Below are 21670 nucleotides of genomic sequence, written 5' to 3'. Positions count from 1 at the left end.
GCTCCTAGAGATAGTCACCCAAGCAAAGGCAGATGGTCCATGGAGAAGCAATAGTGGAAGAGGAGTTCCCTCGGGGGTTAAGAGAGGGTGGTGGGAGGTCACAGAAAGAAGCACGGTCAGCGACCCCAACTGTTTCTAACCACCAACTATTCCCACAATTGAAATTTACACTGAGAGATTAAGTGACTTACTTGGGGTCCCTTGAGGACCTCATCCATCCTCCTAGGGTATAATATCCTACCCCCATCGAAATCAGAGGAAAAAGGGAGCAACTTAGTATTAAGTCAAGCAGTTCTGGAGTTCAGTTCCTTAGCTTCTTGAGTGTTCCTGGATTTTTATTCTAACCTCCATATGCTTCAAGGAATGACAGTGTGACCCTTTTCTTATCATGATGGTCTGGGAGCATTTTCCTCACAATTATGCATGCATTACTATCCTCTTAAGAGGTCAGTAAAACCTTTCATTTAGAAACCTGATTTATTTGCATCCATAATCTTCCTGTTCATCAGACAATCTGTATGACACCCTCGCATGAAATACTTTTAACGTGCCTTTCCAAAATATAGAAGGCAGCCTTCTGAATAATAGAAGGCATTAACTATCTTAAACAGGAACCCATTTGCAGATTAAATTTGCCAAAAGGTCAGCTTGCAGCTGCCACTGCATTGCGACCCCCACGTGTTCTCTGGGTCACATACTGTGACGTATCTCGAGAAGAGTCAGGGTCTTTTCCAGTCTGCTGAGTCTGTTTCAATTAGAATAGATTTAAGAGTCCCCCAGCTCTGGTTTCTAGGTGGCCTTGCACAATATTATTAATAATTCAATCATAACTGTGCTGATAACAGATTACATTTATACTGAACCGTCCCACCAAAAAAAGCCCAGATTAAGGACTACCCCCATGGCTAATTTCGTTAGCAGTTTCATATCTGATTGACATCCATTTATCTAATTGCAGCTAGAAGATTTAATTTTCATTTTGTTGGCTTAGAATTAACGAGAAAACCTGTTTACTTTTTAAATATTTGACTCGTTCTTTCTCATCTCCTGAATAATGTTGAGACAGTCCCTTCCATGGGGTGAATACTATATTTTATCAGTTTTCATTTTCTGAATTCATTTCAGCCGAGTCGAGCTATTTACACTTCGAAGCCTAATATGAAATTTAATCTTTCATGGCAAATAATTTCATTTTTATGGGAGGCCAACAATGAGGTGGGCAGCAGAGTGTTCATTTGGAAATTCAGAAAATTCTAGAGACAGAAAACCTCTTAAAGAGCTCGCCGGCCCTGGATTTGAAACCTACTTTGATTATTTATGAACTTCCAAGTAATCCAGGATAGTTTACCTGACCCAGATTTGAGACAAGTGAATTGTCTCAAAGTGCACAAAATGTAAGGTGTAAGGTGTTGCCTCTCAGGGTTGTGGCATGGCCTGTGAGTGAGTCCCTTCTTCCTTAACTTCTGTGCTGTAGGCTGGTAGTTTGCTTCACTTCATTCCTGGCTTTGATCTCAGAACATCCCCTGCTTTACCTGCTAAAATGTGCTGGCACGAGAAACCTTCCTCATGGTGGTCTACTGAGGAGGAAATGAAATAATTCATACCTTAAACATATTGCCTGGCCCATAGGAAGCATCAATCAATGTTCAATGGTGTTGCTATTAATAGTATATTACTGTTACAGACTCAATTGTCCCTTGCCCCCATTCATATGTTAAAACCCTAACACCCAGCGTGACAGTATTTGGAGGTAGGGACTTCGAGACGTGATTGGGATTAGATGAGGCCATGTGAGTGGGGTCCCCATGATGGGGTTAGTATCATTATAAGAATTTGAACACTCAGCAAAAAGGTAACCGCTCTATGCGAGCCAGGAAAAGGGCTCTCACCAGAACCTGATCATCCTAGCATCCTTATCTTGGGGACTTTCAGCCTCCAGAACTGTGACAAAGAAATTTCTATTATTTAAGACACCTAATTATGGTAGCCCAAGCAGATTAAAACAATAATTATGCAATTTGATTGTGTTACACCTAGCTTTTCAGTTGTTTCTTAGGCTCTTTTCAGAATAAAGTAGAAAATCATTACCACGTCCCCCAAACCCAGAATCTTCTGGTCCCTGCATACCTCTCCAGCTTTATTTTTAATAATCTTCCAGCTTTATCTTCTAATAATCTTCCTAAAAACTGCACATCAATCACACTGGTCTTCTTTCAGGTTCTTGAACACACCACGCTCATCTCCCTCTGTCTGCCACAGGACCTTTGTACAGGCTATTCCTCACCTAAAAATGCTGTAGCATCCTTTTTCACATAATTAACCCCCTTCTACACTCCATCATTTCCTAAGGGCTTAATTCATATCTGTCAGATATTTTCTTGGTGTTTCAAATTAATCACAGTTGGTTCTTACACATTTGTTTGTTTAATTACCATCTCTCTCTCTCACTAGATGTTAAACTCCAAGAGGACAGGAAACCTTTCTGCTTTGATTGGCAATTTATCCTCAGCACAGTAATTTATAATCAATGGGTGTTTAGTGATGGATATAAAAATAATACTGCCACTTCTCCCTCCTTGTTAAGACTATCCTCAGTCAGGCACAGGGCATACAAGCCCTCACATGGAAGACTAGCGCCTTTTGTATTAACAGTTCTAAAAGGCTCTAGGACAAGTTCCAGTGTGGAGGAGTGGTTTCTCTCTATGAAGTAATGCTTGGACACCAGCTGGCTGTGCTACAATTCAACTCAATTCTGATACTATCTACCATATAGATTGGAGGTTCCCTCCTTGCATTTGATTAATTTGCTAGGGTGGCTCACAGAACTCTGAGAAACATTTTCCTTAGTACATTACCAGCTTATTATGAAAGAATACAAGTTAGGAACAGCCAGATGGAAGAGATGAACAAGGCAAAGTCATGAGAAAAGGGTTCAGAGCTCCTGTGCCCTCTCTGAGGGTACCACTCTCCCCAAATCTCCATGTGTTTACCAAGCAGGAAGCACCCCAAACCCTGTCTTTTGGAGGTTTTATAAAAGCTTCATTACATAAGCATCATTGATTAAATCACTGGCCACTGGTGGTTGAAATCAACTTTGAGTTGCTCTCCCCTCCCCGGAGGTTGGGTACCACCAGGAGTTCTAACCCTCCAGGCACATGCTTGGCTGAACTGGCAACCAGCTCCCAGCCTTTGATATTCTCCAAAAGTCACCACTTTATGCAACAAAAGACATATTTATGGTTCTCATTGCTCAGGCAACTCCAAGGTTTTCAGGAGCTCTGTGCTAGAGACAGGGACAAAGACCAAATGTATGTATTTCAAGTTACAAGTTACAGTTTCATAGATTCATATTGCTGGTTTTCCTTGTAGTGAGCCCAAAGGATTCTTCTTTCTACATGGCCACACTCGGGTCCTATTTTCGTCCATAGGAAGTCACCTTCTTTGCATATATATTAGTTAACAAGTATTTGCTGAGCATCTAGAACAGGAAGCACACAAAATCTGGCAGGGTATACACAGTGAATACAGGCACACACTCTGCACTGAGGGTTGTTTCAGCACAGCACGGGGAGGGCAAACTACTTCACCGAGCTCTGATTTAAGTAATATATTTCAGTAACTGATTTAAGTCAGTTTCCTATGAGAGGTATAGGATACCCTAAGGAGTATGGTCTTCTCCTTTGAGGAACCAGGGTCCCTGCCTGAATGAAGTGACTCTGAGCTAACACCTCAGAATGAATAGGAGTTATACAATGGAGAGGAGAGGGGAGGAAGCCAGTCTTCTCGATGATTGAGAGAGTCCAAGAGTAGAGGAAGGATGACGAGGCATTTGGCACATTTGCCAAGAGGGGACCTAGTACACAATTTTCTTTGTTTTTTCAACATTCACCTGTTCATTCATTCATTCATTCATTCACTCACTAACTTACTCATACCCAACACTTAGTAAGTCCCTGCTGTGTGCTAAGTGTCAGCCTTGGTATGGAAATAGTGTAGGAAAAAAGGCAGATGAGTGTCATGCTCTTTGGGAGATTATATACTGGCATGTGAAAATCCTATCTGTCTAAGGACTTTCATCCATTGCAGGAAATGTTGTTGAAAATACTATGTGCTCAGCCTAGTAGGTAGATCCCTGTCTAATGCTTCATTTGGTCATTCTTGAAATGTTGTGTGGAGACTGTCTGGTCATAAGGGTAACATACTTTGGAGGCAAGACTGAATTTTTAGTTGGCTAGAAGTGTCTATTTGCTATGAGCTCAGAAGCGCAAAGGGAGCCAAGTACTTAACACAAAAAATAGGCTAAACAAATATGTGTTATCATTACTAGGCTGATGGGAGAAGGCAGGGGAAAAGAATGGGAAGGAATTTTGGAAAAGGTGTTCTCCACATGTGACTGAAGGGGAAGCCCTGTACTTGAGAAAGATAGGGAGGATTCCTGAGGTTTACTATCGTCTCCCATAACTACTGTGACTGGTTACACCAAACTTTCAAACTACCCCTATACCCAAGACAGAAAAATTAAAGGAATTTCTTTGTTTAGTATGAATGGAAAGAAATAGAGGCCACTATGTATTTCCAGGAAGACAAAAATTTTCTCTGCATACTAGGCCTCCTTTTTTTATTTCCTGGTTTTCTATATTTTTAAAATATCTTTCACATGAAACAACTCCCTCAGTTTCCTGATCTCCTAGTTACCATTACCCATAAAGACCCTATAAGTCATGGTTCTCAACTTATATGATTATCTCTAATTTGAAAAGATGAAACTGAATTGAAACATGGAGAATTTCAGGAACTTGACCATAATCTCAAATAAACATAATACATATATTTTGGTTACTGGTCGAGAATTCAAGTTAAAGGACTAAAAGCTAAACTCTTAAATTCTTTAATGGATTAAACAGTAAGGAGAGATCCTTAAAAGCAATGAGATGATTTAAATTCAAATTACCTCCTGTGTTCTGCTAAAATGGAACTAGCTGATGCTTTCTACTTGCCGCTTGTGTGGTCTTTGGTGGGATTTTTCGCTGGGGCTAACCCAACTCCAAATCTATGGGTTATAAAGAATCAGCAGAGAACATGATATACAGTGGAGAGCAGGTGGGTTTGAGAGAAAATATTAAGTATGTATATATGAAATCACAACAAGTATAAATATTTAATTTCTAATGTTTGGAAAAGAGGGTTTCTTCGAAAGTAGATTTTAATGCATATGTAAATTAATTAGAATTCATGACATTCCTCACACAAATCATTATTTCAGAAAATGATGCAATCATTTCAAATCAATATTGACATTTTGAATGTTACAATACTTTTAAAGATTTATTGCAGTATATTTTCCCTTTCCCCTAAAGAAGGCCTTCTATCATGAGCAAGAAAGCAAGATGAAATGCAAAAAAAGCTGCTTGGTTTTCATTTGTCAAGCTTGTGTAAATTGAGTTCAGAAACCATCTGTGAGGGGTATTGGAAGCAGTGATTGTTGGGAGGGGTGGCGGTTTACACAACTGTCCCACTGGACGGCATCCTGGTACCTTATTACAATCTATATAAAGGTCACATCCAAAAGCTAATGGTCCGTGTGTTTTCCTGGGCACCATTTCTCATCTCTGGTGAGATGAGAACTTTAGGTTGTGTACACAACTATCTCTAAATTTGATCTCATGGCACAACCTGCTAAACAAAGTACTTCAACGTGGGAACAAATGAGGTATCCAAAGGAAGTAATGAAACTACTGTTGTTGCAGAAATATGTTGCTGGCCAGGTTGGCCCTAAATTAAGCATGAAACATCAGTGGGTTATGTGCTAGTGCATGAATATTATAGGAGTGGGTTTTATGAGCACAGCCATCTTCTTTGGCTACATGATGATGTAAGAAGCAGATCTGGCACCCCAACTGGGAGTGCCAAAGAGCCCTATTAAGTGTTGACCCATCATGTGTGGTACAATTGTGTGCCCAGAGACTTGAAGTTCCCCCTAGCTCACAAGTATCTCACTAACTAGCCCACCACTTTGCCTTAGAATCAATAGTGGCTTCCACAAAACCATTCCCATCTGGATGTCCCAGTCAAAATGCACGCATTCTGAAGCTAAAATCCAATGTGTTTTTTTCTTTCCCTTTTCCTTTCCTCCAAATGTCTTTTATCAGCAAATCCAGCAAATGTGCTTTCTAAATAGCTCTCAAATATGTCTTTATCTATCCACACTGCCTCTCCTCTGGTCTAAGGCATGGCCTTCTTATTGGTTCTCCTGCTTTCATTTTTGTCCCTTGAAATCTATAATCTGCAAGTAGCTAGAGAAAAACATTTTTAACAATTATGAATTAGATCATGCCATTCTTCTACTTAAAATTCTCCAACGTCTTCCCTTGTGCTCAGAATAAATTCCAAATTGCTTATCCTGGCATTTAACTGAAAACATTCTTCCCACAGCCCTTTGCAAACCCTAGCTCTCTCTCATTCTGCAAACCCTAGCTCTCTCTCATTCATGCACCTTTTCCCTCTCCCACCCCATCAATCAAGAGAAGTTTTCCTCCCTACACACACACACACACACACACACACACACACAGGGCACATACCGCCTCCAATGGTAGGACTTCTTCATAAGCGTTTCCTTGCTGTGAAATTTCAGCACCCTAGACATTAAGGCTGTTTTGCAAAGCTGCTGTTCCCTTACCCCGAGTTTAGCTGTCACATCTAGGTGTAGACTTTAAGAAGGACTCTGCTCTAACCGTTACATTTCCTTAATGAGTGACTCATGGATTTACTGCCCTTTGTCCCCTGCCCAGATACAATTTCATTTGGTTCATATATTCATATATTCATACATATTCTGAGCCACTATAGCAAAAATCAACTTCTATTAATTCCTTCCCCTCTGCCCCAGTTCTTAGACTAGCCTCCTCTTGGCTAGTGTTTAAAAACCATGGACAAAAACAAACACGAGGAAACCTCCATCTCCACACTTTCACTGCACCTTTCTTTCGTCACGCCTTTGTGCAATCCAATTGTCTTAAGAAAACTTAGACCTTATTGCCCTAAAATCCTCTTGTCCTTCCAGGGATGATAGAGAAGTCATTTATAAAAACTGGACAAGTCAAACACATGACTTTCACTTTGGGGCCAGCTGTGATTCCCAATGAAAGCTCCCTGAAGACAGTGCATTAGTACAACACTTCTAAAGGAAATCAATAACTTTATTCACTTTGAAGTGCTTTGTACTGCATCTGGCCCATAGTTGATACTCAAATATTTGGTACAAACACTTCATGATCCACAACAAAAAGAGGCAAAGTGTTAATATTTTAAAACTGTATTTGAGTTATTTCAATTCCTTCCAACTCAGAAGAATAAAAAAGAAAATTCTAACCAGATGTTACCTATTGTTTTGAACACTCAGAGAATATTCTCTCTCTGAGGGTATAGTGTGATCTCATCATAGAGCTAGTTAATCCAATGATTACAAATATATACACTCAGTAGAGAGTGACAGAGGAAAAAAAGTAAGTTGTTTCTCTCCATCTTTCTATGTCCTGGTTGCTGTTGTACCCCCATCACCAAACACAGTATCTGGCATATGATTGGCATCTAAGACACATGCAATGAATGAATGAATGCAGTAGGTGATAGAGCCAGGATTCTAAATCAGACTTGTCCTGATTCCAAGCCTTGTTCCAGAGCTAAACTGTGTTGACTTTCTTCATTCACTTGAGCAATGGTGATGCTGTTTCTGGTGCTATCCTTTGAGGTATATGCTTTCCTGACTATCTATGTTTGTGCTTTTCTCACCAAGAGCCTGTAGGTGCTTTAGGGCGGAGTCATGCCTTGTAGGACATTTCTCAGGGCCAAGAAAAGGAGAATCCCTGCTTACTGGTGTCCATCATTTATTCTGTGTGTAATTAAGAAATTCCTTTCATAGATAAGAATCCTTACTTATAGAGCGGTTCAAAGTTGGGACTCCCGGGTGGCTCAGTCGGTTAAGCTGCTGCCTTCAGCTCAGGTCATGATCCCAGGGTCCTGGGATCGAGTCCCACATCGGGCTCCTTGCTCAGTGGGGGGCCTGCTTTTCTCTCTGACTCTGCCTGCCTCTTTGCCTGCTTGTGCTCTCTCTCTCTCTCTCTCTTTCTCTGATAAATAAATAAATAAATAAATAAATAAATAAAATTTTCAAAAAAATTTGAAGAGAGGTTCAAAGTTATTCCCAAGGACACACGGTTAATGGCAGGGTTAGTTTCAAAACATAACCAACTTGGCCTCTTCACAATTTTTCGCAAACAAGGAGGGCTACAAACAAATAAATAAATAAATGATCTATCTCCTGGCTGCCAGTCTATATTCCCTCTAATACCATAGTGACCACCACCTTCAACCTGTTTGGCCCCTCAGCCCAGTCTTCCTCTATAACCTAGATGCAGCCAGATCAGAGGACAAGGAACGTGGACAGTCTAATGACCATAAAAATGTTCAGTTCTTTCCTCAGCTTTTACTGAGCCCTGTCACGGTATCTGCTACCCGAGGATGCAAAGTATTTATTTAAAAATAAAGCACCAAGTAATCTGACATCTGCCCTCGTCCAAAACAAGTGAGTCATCTCAGGCATGGAGGGACCCGTGTCACTCTGCAGCCTACCTGTGCTTTTCACAGGTGCTCTCCAACTGTGAGCATGAGAACACCTCCCCGCCCCCCTGCCTTCTCTTGAAAACATATCATCTGGCCCACCTGCATTTTTGTATTTAGGCTCCGGCAAAGAAACCATTATGAAATTGACAGAAGTGCCAGAAAGCAGGATGACTTCACTGCATGAGAACTCACCGAGGAGGTGGCAGGCAGAGGCGTGGAGAAAGAGGAGGAAGAAGATACATGAAGAGAAATTTGCCTTTGGGCTTCCCACCTCTTTCTGCATGGTGTCGAGAAGAGTTTTACAGGCCTTTCAGAACGAACATGTTTGCTCCATAACAAACCACCCTAAGTCTGTTACCACAGAGCACGGGGAGACTTCGACCTTTAAACTGAAGTTGGTAATCTTAAGAGTAATGAAGAAGTTGGAAAAGGTACCAACAGCACATACCGCTGACTGAATGGGGAGGGGGGGCGGGGACGATGAGGTGCTAACACTGTGCTAAGCCCTATTTGTATTCCCTATTTTATTTCATCCTTACAACTCCTCCCTGTGTCACTCCCACTAAAACCCTTTAAGGACCCTCAACCTTTGTGTCTCTCAACCTCAATTTAAGTACTCTGCACCTCTCGTGAATGATTTGGCTTCACCTGGACTCAAACACTTCTGGTTCTTCCTATATTTTTGTGCTCTCTCTTGCCTATAGGCTTTTAAATACATTCCCTTGCAAAATGTACTTCTTCTATCTTCACCTGGATAACTTGAACTTTCCCTCAAATCTTTAATATTGTTCTCTCAGGGAGACCTGTCTCCAATTCCACCTCAACTAGATAAGGTTCTCTGTTGTTAGCTCCCCTGATTCATTCTGCTTCCTCTTTTATAATTCAATACCTGTAGTGACTAGTTGGATAGATTTAACCTTTGGTAGATTTAACCTCTGCGAAGGCTGGCAGGCGCCGAGCCTTCTTATCACAGTTGCTACCCTCACACTGAGCCAACTGCCTGTTGCACGAGTAGACCCAGAATAAATAAATGGAAATCAATTATATGCCAGATGTATATTTTACCATTTGCATTTTGTAGATGAGATTAAAAAGGGTTAAAAGTAACTTGCCCAAAGACATACACTTAGCACAGGGTGAAGCTCAACTTTGAACTCAAGACTGATTTCCAAACCCAAGTTTGCACTCATTTCACAGCATGGCCTTCTCAAAACTTCCTCCAACTCTAACACAAAAAATAAAGAAAATTACTATAGGATATTCCTCTTACAGAAAAACTGAGTATAGAAGTTCTGGGATCCAAGGAGGGGATCTTTCTCCCATCTGATGTCAAAGCTACCCAAGAGATGCTGGGTGAGTCTGAGTCTTTCTGAATCTTGGGCACAATGGTGCACTTCCCCCCAAATACTGCTTTGATCTCTCAGCTGTAGGTGGTAGTGGATAACAAGCTACAACTCTTAGTTCTTCCCACAGATCTACATAAAATAGGGAAAGTGAGTTTCTCCCATTCTGAGAGAAGTTGCCCAGGCAACAAAGACGGAACCAGAGCAAAAGACCACTCAGCTGAGACATGATGGAGAATCCACACTTTCTCCCATACCGATGCCCCTATCAGGCCCACTTCACACATCTTTTCAAGGAAGCACCACTGAAAGATTCACCTGTCCCAACTGGACACAGTTTGTTAAGAGGTCCCCATGGGCAGCCAACTGGTATCCCAAGATTCTTGCTATGCGGTCACGTAAAAAGCCCTGTGCTTAATTTATAGATTATACCAGAAGAGCAGCTCTAAAGTTGGAAACAGCTCAGAAGTCCCAATTTTGTGGCTTGTAAGAAGGTAAAAACAAACAAACAAACAAAAAACTGGCCATTGAATTTAATGTTAATTTTCAAAATTAAGTCGCTCTACTTTGTATATAACGGCAGTGGCTGACACAGTGCTGACACTTCATGGCTAATTATTAACAGTGTGATTTTTGATGTTAGCCAAGAATTTGCACATCTATAAAATGGACTTATATATATAATTACCAAAGGTTTTGTGTGTGTGTGTGTGTGTGTGTGTGTGTGTGTGTGTGAAGAGCCAGAGACAAAATGCATGTAAAGTGCTTAACATACTATGTAGCACATATCAGCTCTTCATAAATGAAAGTTATAATAATTATTAGGATTTACTTGAGTTCCTAAAAAGGTAGCTGGACAGAGAGATGACCAGACTCTTCCGTTGAGTCTTTCTGCTGGTTTAAGTTTCGTGCAAAAGTCCAGCACCATGTCTGCCCCTGTAATCACCAGGGACATGGGCGATTGATCCCTTCAGGCACGGGCTGTCTTCACTGTGCACTATAAAGCCTTCACCAAGCCTAATACAGTGAGAGGCATGGTGTGTTCTCAAGAAATGCTTGTTGATGCCATCAACACTGGGACGTGCAGGCAATTCAAAGCACGGTCGGCAATGGATCTTGAGAGGAAACTGTACCCTCCTAGGAGTCATTAAACGAGTTCTTCAGGGAGGGCAGTAACAACACGCCACCTGATTGCTTTGTTCAGAAGTACTTTCCGACTGAGCTACCCCAGAGGAGATGCTGTTTTTTTGCTACATAACTGTGGGACTTCCAGTCCCTACTAGGAAATGGCTTTTCAGGACGGCTTGCTGATGCTTTTGTGAATGGAGGGGAGAAAGCCACAGGGCAGGATAAGACTTCTACCAATCTGCTCCCAGTCTCTGGCTCACTGTTGTGCCTATTATGCTCTGCTGTGTGTGTGTGTGTGTGTGTGTGTGTGTGTGCGCGCGCGCGCTAGGGGAGTGGATACATCAGCGGTACCCACTTACCTTTAAAAATCAGGTCCAAATCTCATTTAATTCTATGAGAAATTGATATTTATGGTATAACTTAAGTACTTCTCTGGAAGTACTTTATCCTTTAAACACCAAAATCTCTTTGGAGAGAATTAAAATGGAAGAGGTATAAATGAGCACTTCTCTAAATTAAGTAGTTTCTGGCTGAGCAGACCAAATTAGCCTTTTCTAGGGTGCAGAGTATAATACAGAGGCTCTGGTCTTTGTTCTTGAGTGAAAAATTCAAGAGGGGACATCCATTCCAGAACAAATAACCTCCAAATGCTAATTCTGCACATCTAAGGCTTGTGACTCGTTAATATTTGTGAGTCACCTCATTTTTGCTATTTTGAAAAACAAACCACACAAAGTAGTAATTAATAAAAGATATCATGTCTTATTAACGTTCATATAGTAATTACCAAAATCACAAATCCATCTGCTAAGTAGTCAGCAAACAAGACAAACGACTGAGCTCAGTTAAACAGATTACCAAATGCCTATGGGAGTATAATCCAATAGCCCCATTCTAAGCCAGGAATAAAGCAGCTACTCCTTTTGCCGTGTGGTCTCATCTCCCACATGAGGCAGGACAGAGCAATGGAGACATCTGGCACCTTGCCCTCTCTGGAGAGAATGTACTCTTAGGCGAGTGTCAATATTACTCACCTAGCTTTCTCTTACAGCCTTTGTACTGACACTTAAGATTTGGTTTCTTAAAGAGACATTAGAGAAAAGACCCAGAAGATGTCACCTAAAGTTAAACACAAGTCCACTAGCTTTTGCAATAAAATGCCTATGACGGAGGCTTTTTGCCTCCCAGCGCAGAAAACCGCCATCTTCCTGCAAACTTCTGTCATTTTATCCCTATTTCTCCTCCAACATTCAGCCCCTGTATACATTTCACGCCTCCTCTCCTTGATGGGCTCCAAAGAACAGCAGCCATGTCTTACTGACTTTCAAGTGTAACACCCCTCGTGCTCTTAATTGTGATTAAGACACCTGCCATTTCTTGTGATTACAAATGTGCCAGTCACCTGGGTGAACGCTTTATTTCTTTCCAATTTATTTTATGTTATTTGATATTCACAATGGACCATAGAGGTAGGCATTCCCTCATCGAACACATGAGGCAGCCGAGGCTCGGAGAGACGGCATGACAGAGCCGGGATTCATTTCCAGATTGGAGACATACCAAGGCCTGTGTTCTGAAACATTCTACTAAACTCAATGTATCCTGTAAAGGGCCTAGGTCAGGGCCCAGTACGCAGCAGGTGCTGATCAACACCAGTGCAATAAGTGAATATCTTAACCTCAATTCACTCTTTCTTCTCCTTGGTAGTTAAGGTTCAATCTTTGCAGTTCCTGCTTTCCTGTGCATTTTCCTCAGGGGTGCATGACGGTAGAGGTTATTATTACTACTGGCTATCCAAAAATGTCAAGAAAGGCTCCCCTTACCTTTTTTACATCAGAAAATAAACACCTCTCCAGGACTCTACCTCCCAGTCAGTGTCTGCCAGGACGATATTCACAAATGGGCACATTCGATGACTTTTCATTTGTATTGGTGTTACTCACATGTTGGACCGCAAGCTAGATGGTAGGAGGCAGCCCAGTGTTCCCAGCACCTCCTCCCAGCTGTCTTCAACATCCTGGCCCTATAGTCACATGGAGGGGCATTCAGGGCCTGGTGGTCACTGACTTCACAATAGTCAATGTTTCCCATTGGTGGGGGTAATGGGCTTTTGATGCCTTCACCCTGCCAGCACACAGCATTCTCTCTCCATCTGGGAACTGCTTCGCCTATACTGTCCACGTGCTTGGGGGAAGCACAGCCCTCTCAGCTTTAAAGTAGAAGCCCAACTGCTTTAAGCTAATCAGCACATCACATTGGCCTTTTCACAGTGACCAGTTCAAGCCCAAGACAGGGCGCAGGCCAATGACAGACAAGGGGATGTCTGCTGGGACTTCGGGGAACAATGCTTTCCAGCTCAGCAAGCTTTAAGGAGAATAATTCTCTCTCTCCTTGCTGGGCATTTACACAGCCTAAGAAGGATCAAGAAGGTGTGAGAGATCATTCTGGATCTCCAAAAAAATCCAACCATAGGATTAAGCAAGATACCACAGAAGATCAAGAAGAAAACCAAGCAGACAAAGTTGTTTTTGTTGCTATAACTCAACCACTTACAATGTATTCCGAAGCTTGGACTATTTCCGGGTTTTTCAGTTACCTGAGAATCCATGATTGCCTTTTTTAATTAAGCCAGTTCTGAGCCAGATTTTCTCTGACTTGAAACCAAAAGGACTCATAATATTCATGGGTGACAACTTTGTTTCAGGCTCGCCATCAAATTCACTTACTTTTTTTTTTTTCCAGAACAGCAAGTATGACAATGGTCTGAAGGACCAAAGGGGAACCGCTGTTTATCATAAACTGTAAGCAGGCAAAATTTACCTGTCAAAGCTGGAGTAGGATTGGCCTGCATGATTTAGGGCCATGATCTCACAGAGTGCTCTCAAGTGTGCAAACAGCGAACTGCATTCCTGCCAATTATTAGTATGGTAGTCATAAAGCCTAATTATGAAGACATGATGAGATCACTGCACAGCTGAACCACAAGATAACGGCCACCCTAACAGGCCCATCAGCTTGCCCCAGCGTGGTGCCCCATGCCCCCTTCTTGGGTTCCCTGAACAGTACAGATTGTCAGGTAAATTCAGGAATATCAGCTCCTTGGAAGGATGTTCTTTTCAGAGACTGCCTTTGCTGACCATGACAACTGCCCTTGGAAACCACAGGGTCAGCACAGGTAAGGGAACCACAAGTTTTAATCCAAAATAAGGTGTGGCAATGTGTAGTCACAGCTGCCTCACATGGATGTGAGAGATTGGATCCCGTCTCTTGGATTTTGAATTGTGAAGGATGAGCCTCTCCCAAATGCTAGAGATTTGGGATTCAAGGATGGGAAAGGAAAAGACAACAGGGAAGGACTAGAACTGAAGGTACTGTGTCCCCAAAGGAAGCTTATGAAATGGGTAGGAAAATGGGATATGGCAACCTCTTGTCATAGGTCAGCTTCACAGACAAGGAACTCGTGCAGTCACAGAGCCCTTCGCTCAGAAGGACCCCTTGTTTTTCTTTACATTCTGCTGCCACCATCTTGAAATTCCTAATACTTTTCAAACAGGGACCCTGCATTTCATCTTGACTTCGGTCCACAACTTATATAGATCATCCTGCTTATTAGAGATCTTCAGTTCCCTCTTTACTAAAATCACACAAGAGCAAAACGAGGGGAAATTTAACCAAAGACCTGCCTTAGATTTCCAATGCATCTCCTGTCCTTTTTGGCTATCTGCTCCTCCTTGACTGCCTCCTTAGTGTTGAATAAATATTTTAGTGGATTGACTATATTTCCATGATTCTGTAGACTTACTATATTTATTTTGTGTTATTTTCTTAGTGGCTACTCTAGGGATTGCAATATGCATTTTAATCTATGAGAACCCTTCTCAGATTAATATTAATTTGAAAATTTAGAAACTTTGCTCTAATATAAAGCCATTTTTCTTCCCTTTGTGCTATTATCGTCACATATATTGAAACTACATGCTATAAATGTAACTAGGGTATTAAGATTATTATTTCATAAAGTCCTATGTCTTTTATTATTTATTTATTTATTTATTTGACAGAGAGAGAGAGAGAGAGAGAGAGAGATCACAAGCAGGCAGAGAGGCAGGCAGAGAGAGAGGGGAAAGCAGGCTCCATGGTGAGCAGAGAGCCCAATGCGGGGCTCTATTCCAGGACCCCGAGATCAAGACCTGAGCCAAAGGCAGAGGCTTAACCCACTGAGCCACCCAGGCGCCCCAAATCTTATGTCTTTTAAAGAAGTTGGGGAAAGATGAGAAAAAGATGTATTAATGGAGTCTTTTATACTGACCTACGTATTTATTATTTGCACTGCTCTGCATTTCTTCCTGTGGATTTGTGTTGCTTTCTGATTGTCTTTTCCTTGAGGGACTTCCTTCCTTCAGTGTATCTTACAAGACAGATCTGCTAGCGACAAATTTACTCAGCCTTTGTTTATCTGAGAATGCCTTTATTTTGCCTCCATTTTTGAAGAACAGTTTTGTTAGATACAGAATTCTCGTTTATCAGATATTTTTCTTTCTGCATTCTGAATATGTCATTCTACTGCCTGCTGGCCTCCACGGTTTTAGATGAGAAGCCAGCTGTTCATTGTATCGATGTTTGCCTGTATAGGAGGAGCTGTTTTCTTCTTGCTGCTTTCAAGATTTTCTCTTCGGCTCCGGCTTTCAACAATTTGACTATGATGAGTCAAGGTGTGGATCTATTTTTATTTATCATACTTTGGTTTCTTTGAACTTCTTGGATGTGTAGATTAATGCTTTTAAAAAATCAAATTTGTGAAGCTTGGGGATCTTAGTTTTTTGAATAATTTTTCTATCCCTTTCTACTCTGTCCAAGTGGGACTCCCATGACATGGAGGTGGTTATGTTTAATCTTATCCCACAGGTTTCAGAGGCTCTGTTCATTTAGTCTGTTTTCTTCAGATTGGATAATTTCTACCAATTTCTAGTTCACTGCTTCTTTCTTCTGCACTCTCAAACCTGCTGATGAACTCCTTTACTGATTTTTTTTTTTTTAAACTGCTATTGTACTTTTCAACTATAGAATTTCCACTTGGTACTTTTAATAATTTTATGTCCTTATTAAGAATCTTTATGTGTTGGTCTATTGTCACACTTTCCTTTAATTCTTTGAATGCAAGTTTCCTTTAGCACTTTGAACCTATTTGTAATAGTTGCTTTGAAGCCTTCCTTTGTCTGCTAATAGCTGGTAACACAGTAATGGTTTTTATTCGCTGTCTTTTTTTTTTTTTTTTTAACCCGAGTATGGGCCACACTTTCCTGTTTCTTGGCATGTCTGTTAATTGTTTCTTAAAAATGGAACACTCTAGTTAATACACTGCAGCTACTCTCATTCTGGTATTTTTTCCCTCAGAGGTTATTGTCGCTGGCATTTTGTTTGTTTAATAACTTGCCTGGGTTGCATCTATGAAATCTATGTCCTGGCAGTCACTAATTCCTCTGCCAAATTGTTGTTTTAAATATATATCCTTCATTTTTAAACCTGGATTGCTAGAGGTCATTCCTATGTCTGTTCAGCTAAGTGGTCAACTAATGATTGCACATCGGCTGTGCTCTAACACCTCGAACCAATAAGGCTTCTATCCATTGCTATTGGATATGTTTGTGGGTAAGGGAGCACATTTCAAATTCATGCTGTTTTTTAACCTCCTAGGTTTTAATTCCTTCCCCTTTTGAGTGTCGGATGCTCATGCACTCAGACCCAGGATTAGCCAGAAGTATGTGAAATGCTTGTGCCCTTCTCACTCCCCACCGGATACATAAATAACCTGAGCCAGGAATATGCTGTCTTTGACCGCGAATGTGACCTGTGTCTGGGGGAGCCCATGATTCTCTCTCTCCATTGACCTCCAAGATGCTCATTTCTACTGACAGCTTTGTTAAGTGTTTGCATTGCCCACCTGTCCAAAGTGGGCGAGTCTCTTCAACACTGGCAGCGAGGCTGCTGATCATCACGGCTGTCCCTACCTTGCTTGGCAGAACCTATAAGCTGCGGGGAGGTGGATGGGGAAGCCCCAGGCTAGAACTTTGCAGATTCCCACTCTTGCTCCATGAAGCTCAGTGGTTTTTAAAGCATAAACACTTCTCAGATCATTTTGTGTCTTTGGTTGATTTCCGAAGGTTGTGTTTGTCAGGTCTTCCAGCAGAGCGGTCACATCTGGGGGAGAGAATTTGTCCAATCCTTTCCCAGAGCCACAGCTAAAAGTTGCCCTCTCTCTTGGGTTTTGACTTTTTCTGTTTGTGCCTTGAGTCCACAAATCATGTAGCTCATCCTCCATATTACAGATCTTCTTTTTCTTTATTCTCCTTTCATGGAGCACATCTTCTATATGTGAGCCCAACACACGCTAATGGCTCAAGAGAAATGAAGTTATTCTTACACCCCAAAACAAGTTGTATACTGATACTGCTACAAACCATGTAAACTGACTTGATAAGCTGAAAGCATTTCAGTGAACTCTCCAAACACCAGTTGCTGCTTATCCCTAGTCACGTGGCCCTTCCTCTCAGCAAAGAATGGTAAAAATGTGATTCTGCCCTCCCGGCTCACTCGGCACTACGCAACCATAGCAGGTAACACGAATCATTAATTTCTTTCCCACCCAGACATGGTCCCAGAACCTTCCTCAGACAGAACTCCAGGCAGCCATTATGAAGTTGAGGAGATGAGACCTCTTAGACATACCTTCTTCAAGTCCCCGAAACTGAAGCTTGTAAAAGTTCTTCCTACTGCCTGCTCTGCTTCTACCCTCCAGTCAAGGATTTTGGGTTTAGTTTCCTGAGAATATCCTTTTTGGGCCTCAGGCATATCTCTGGTTCATTTTTTTTCTTCTGATCTCCATACTCATTCCTTTGGTGATTTCCTCCATCTTCATGATTCTAAACTCCATTCACTTATTGGCCTCTCTCAAATCTATATTTCTAGACGCAATCTCTTACTTGGACTCCAACTCCCTGTGTATCTTCTTGGAAGTTTGAAAGGCACCCCAAGGGACCATGCCCAAAAATGAATCCCTGATTTCCCACCTGGAGTCTCTTCCACTTTCTTGTTTGTTTTACCATCTTGATGGATGTTAAATTCATTCTCTCAGATGCTCCGACCAAAAAATTAAAGTCATCCTCAATCTTCTCATTCTCATACTATTTGGAAATCTTGTTCGCTGTACCTTCAAAATAAATTAGAACCCCTATGCCCTCTTATACTGTCACTGCTACCATTCTGGTCTAAGCCCCAACATCTCTCACATCATTTCAGGTATTATTATACCTGATTTCATTACTTCTTTGTTTCTTTCTATTCTATATTCAACATAGTATCCAGAGTGTTCCTTGATCCCTGATATTCTATGCTCAACATAGTGACCAGAAGGTTCCTCTTCAAAAGTAAGGCTGATTGTGTCACTCCCCTGCTCAAAACATTGCAACGGCTTCCCTTCTCACTCAGGAGAAAAGCCAAAGGCTTTTCAATGACTTACATTACACAGTATGTCCTGCCACCCCCTTAAGTTACTGATCTCATCTTTCACTTATACTGCCTCCTACTCCTTTCCAGGCGTGCTGTTCTCTTGATGCTTCTTGAAAATGCTAATCCAGGTTTCTACATACTTTGCCTTTGCCTTTGCAGGTTCCTCTTCCTGAAATACTCTTACCTCAGATATCATGTGGCTAATTCTCTCACCCCCTTCAAGGTTTGGCTCAAACACTACCTTTTCAATAAAGCCCCACCTTGAGCACCCTATTTCAAGTTGCACATCCGTCCTTTCCATCTGCCTCTCCCTCAACTGCTATCCTCCTGGCTCTTCTTTCGCTCTCATGCTCTCACTCTTTTCTATATTGACCTTTTCCCCCAGAGACTATCACCGTCTGCAGTATGACAGAATCTAACACGTTTGGTTTATTATCTATCTCTCCCCGTCTCTGGAATGTTATAACTCAAAACGGGCAGAGATTTTTGTTTTTTCACTGACACCTCATAGTTTCTAGAGAAGCGCGTGGTGCATAACAGGCATTCGAAAAACATTAGTCGAATGAATGAATCAGTGGCGGATCTACGGTTCTGATAGAAGTAGGTGTTTTTGAAGACAGAGATTACATGTGAGAACAATTTCCAAAGAAACTTCAGGGGTACAGTTTAAAGAAATGTCAAGAAAATCTTCATGAAAAAGAGGAGTAGGTGGTTAAAAGAAATTGAATGGGATATTATATCCTTATCTTGACAAGTCCTGGGGTACATTAGCATATTAAAGGTTCTGAAAAGTCCTTAAGGCAAGAAATTGAGAACTTTATTTTTCTCTGGCTTTTTTCAGAATCATTTTTTAAAATTTTTGATTTTCTGTAGATTGAAAATTATATGCTTAGGTGAACGTATTTTTTCCCCCAAATATTCCTTCTGCTCCATTCTTTTTCTAGTATTCCCATGATGCATATGTTACATCTTTTGTAGTTGTCTGGGGTATTCTTTTCTGTTTTGTTTTGTTTTGTTTTTCTTTTCAGTCTTGTTTTCTTTGCTTTTCAGTTTCCAAGGGTTCTACTGATCCATTCATTAGCTCAGAGATCTTTCCTCAGCCGTGTCCAGTCTACTAATAAACCCAACAAAGGCATTCTTCATTTACGTTATGGTGTTTTTTCTTTCTAGCGTTTCTTTTTGGTTCTCTCTTAGGATTTCCACCTCTGCTTACACTGCCCATCTGTTTGTGAATGTTGTCTACTTTATCCATCAGAGCCCTGAGTATATTAATGATCACTGTTTTAAATTCCCAGTCTGATAATTCCAAGTCTTGCCATATCGTCCTCTGTCTCTAAATTGTGTGGGGTTTTTTGTTTTGTTTTGTTTTGACCTTTTAGTATGCCTTATAACTTTTTCTTGATAGCTGGGCATCTACATAAAAGGAACTATGAAAAATAAACCTTTAGTAATATTATGGAAAGATTTGAGGGGAAGGGAAGTGTTCTGCAGTCCTATGATTAGGTCTTCATATTTTAGTAAGCCTATGCCTCTGGCCTATGAACTTCACAATTGTTTCTCAAGTTGCTTCTTGCCTCCTATGTGGAACAGGATAGCTAGAGTGGGCTGGAGTTGAATATTTCCCCCCATCCATGTGGAAGGCTAGAGACGACTGGAACTGGGTATTTCCTTTTCCCCAGATCATTAGGCTCTGATAAAACCCCAGTAGATTGGGCTCTGGTTAACTAAGTAGGCAGATCTTGCTGAGAACTGAGTGCTCTGGCATATTTCAAAATGGGTCCTTTCCCCCTCCCTTGCTGGAAGAACAAGGGGATTTTTCTCTGATATTTACTATGAGAATCTAGTTGACCTCTTGGAGGTAAATTGTAACTTGTCCCCTCCGTGACTGGGTCCCCTTGGACATTTTAACTCTCAGAGCTATCCACACTGAGCCTCCAGCAATTCATCGATTATAGTTCAGGTTTTCCTACCCTGACACTGGTTCCCCAAATTACTTCCACTCATGAGTCTCTATCCCAGTAAGCCAATACTCCCTATAGTCACCTGTCTCTCCAATCCTGGGGGCAGCAGTTTATCCTGTATCCTCCCCTCTTTTACAGATCCAAGAATTGTTGACTTTTCAGTCCGTTCAGCTTTTCATATATTGTTAAGATGGAATGCCAACTGCCAAGCTTCTTATATTCGGAACTGGAAACCAGAAATCTTTTTTTTTTTTTTTTTTTTTGCACAATCTGAAACTTCAAAAAAGGTTTATATACAAATGTATAAGTAAAATGAGTAGCAGCTGTAAGCTTGGGCTCTGGAGACAGACTACCTGCGCTTATATTTTGGCTCTGCCATTTATAAGAGTTATTTCATGTCTCCAAGCCTAAGCTCTTTTTTTTTTTTTAAAATTTTATTTATTTATTTGAGAGACAGAGATCACAAGTAGGCAGAGAGGCAGGCAGAGGGAGAGAGGAGGAAGCAGACTCCCCGAGGAGAAGAGAGCCTGATGCGGGGCTCGATCCCAGGACCCTGGGATCATGACCTGAGCTGAAGGCAGCGGCTTAACCCACTGAGCCACCCAGGCGCCCGCCTAAGCTCTTTTTTATCTGTAAAATAGGGATGGTAGCTCTATCATAGTTCAGGGTAAGGATTAAGTAAGATAACATATGTAAAGAGTGTCTAGTACATAATAAGAACATGTACTTTTTTATGAAAAAATTATTTGAATGTTTTATAATCTTTCAGGTTTTATCTTGGATGTCAGAGATGCAGAAGTAGAAATTGGACTCTGGCTTCATAGAGCTAATGTTCTACAGGCAGGAGAGAAACTAGAAACATGTAAACCAGTGAACATTTTCTGATAGTAACAGTGGTATGAAGGAAGCAAATCAGTTATGTGATAGACAGGAATGGAGGAGGGCTTTAGATTGGGTAGTCCAAAAAGACTTTTCAGAGGAAGGGGCACTTGTACTGAGAGCTGACCTGTTGGGAGCCAGCCAAGCAAAAATCTTTCTAGAAAAACAACAGGGGTACATCAAGAGCACAGGTGTAAAGACAGAAGCAGGTCTGACTTGATCATGATTGGA

At 41.3% G+C, this 21670-nt stretch overlaps 1 protein-coding gene across 10 annotated transcripts in view; it reads right to left on the bottom strand.

Moving 5' to 3' along the window:
- PPP2R2B (protein phosphatase 2 regulatory subunit Bbeta) overlaps positions 1-21670 on the bottom strand; it is a 453582-nt gene that overhangs the window by 305136 nt on the left and 126776 nt on the right. For 2 of the 10 annotated variants that reach the window (XM_032336263.1, XM_032336272.1), the window contains exon 1: positions 13914-13965. The exons of 4 other annotated variants lie outside the window; for them this stretch is intronic. In XM_032336263.1, the coding sequence (XP_032192154.1) occupies positions 13914-13957 (44 nt within the window). In that variant the 5' untranslated portion in view covers positions 13958-13965. Of the gene's footprint in view, positions 1-12916; positions 13013-13036; positions 13200-13913; positions 13966-21670 lie in introns of those variants that run through there. 4 more of the 10 variants (XM_032336267.1, XM_032336266.1, XM_032336264.1 and 1 more) reach the window with 4 other exon arrangements.

This window comes from Mustela erminea, chromosome 3, assembly GCF_009829155.1.
Source record: "Mustela erminea isolate mMusErm1 chromosome 3, mMusErm1.Pri, whole genome shotgun sequence".
Taxonomy (NCBI): Eukaryota; Metazoa; Chordata; class Mammalia; order Carnivora; family Mustelidae; genus Mustela; species Mustela erminea.
Note: the sequence above shows the minus strand (reverse complement) of the source record. Positions and strands in the feature narration are given on the sequence as shown.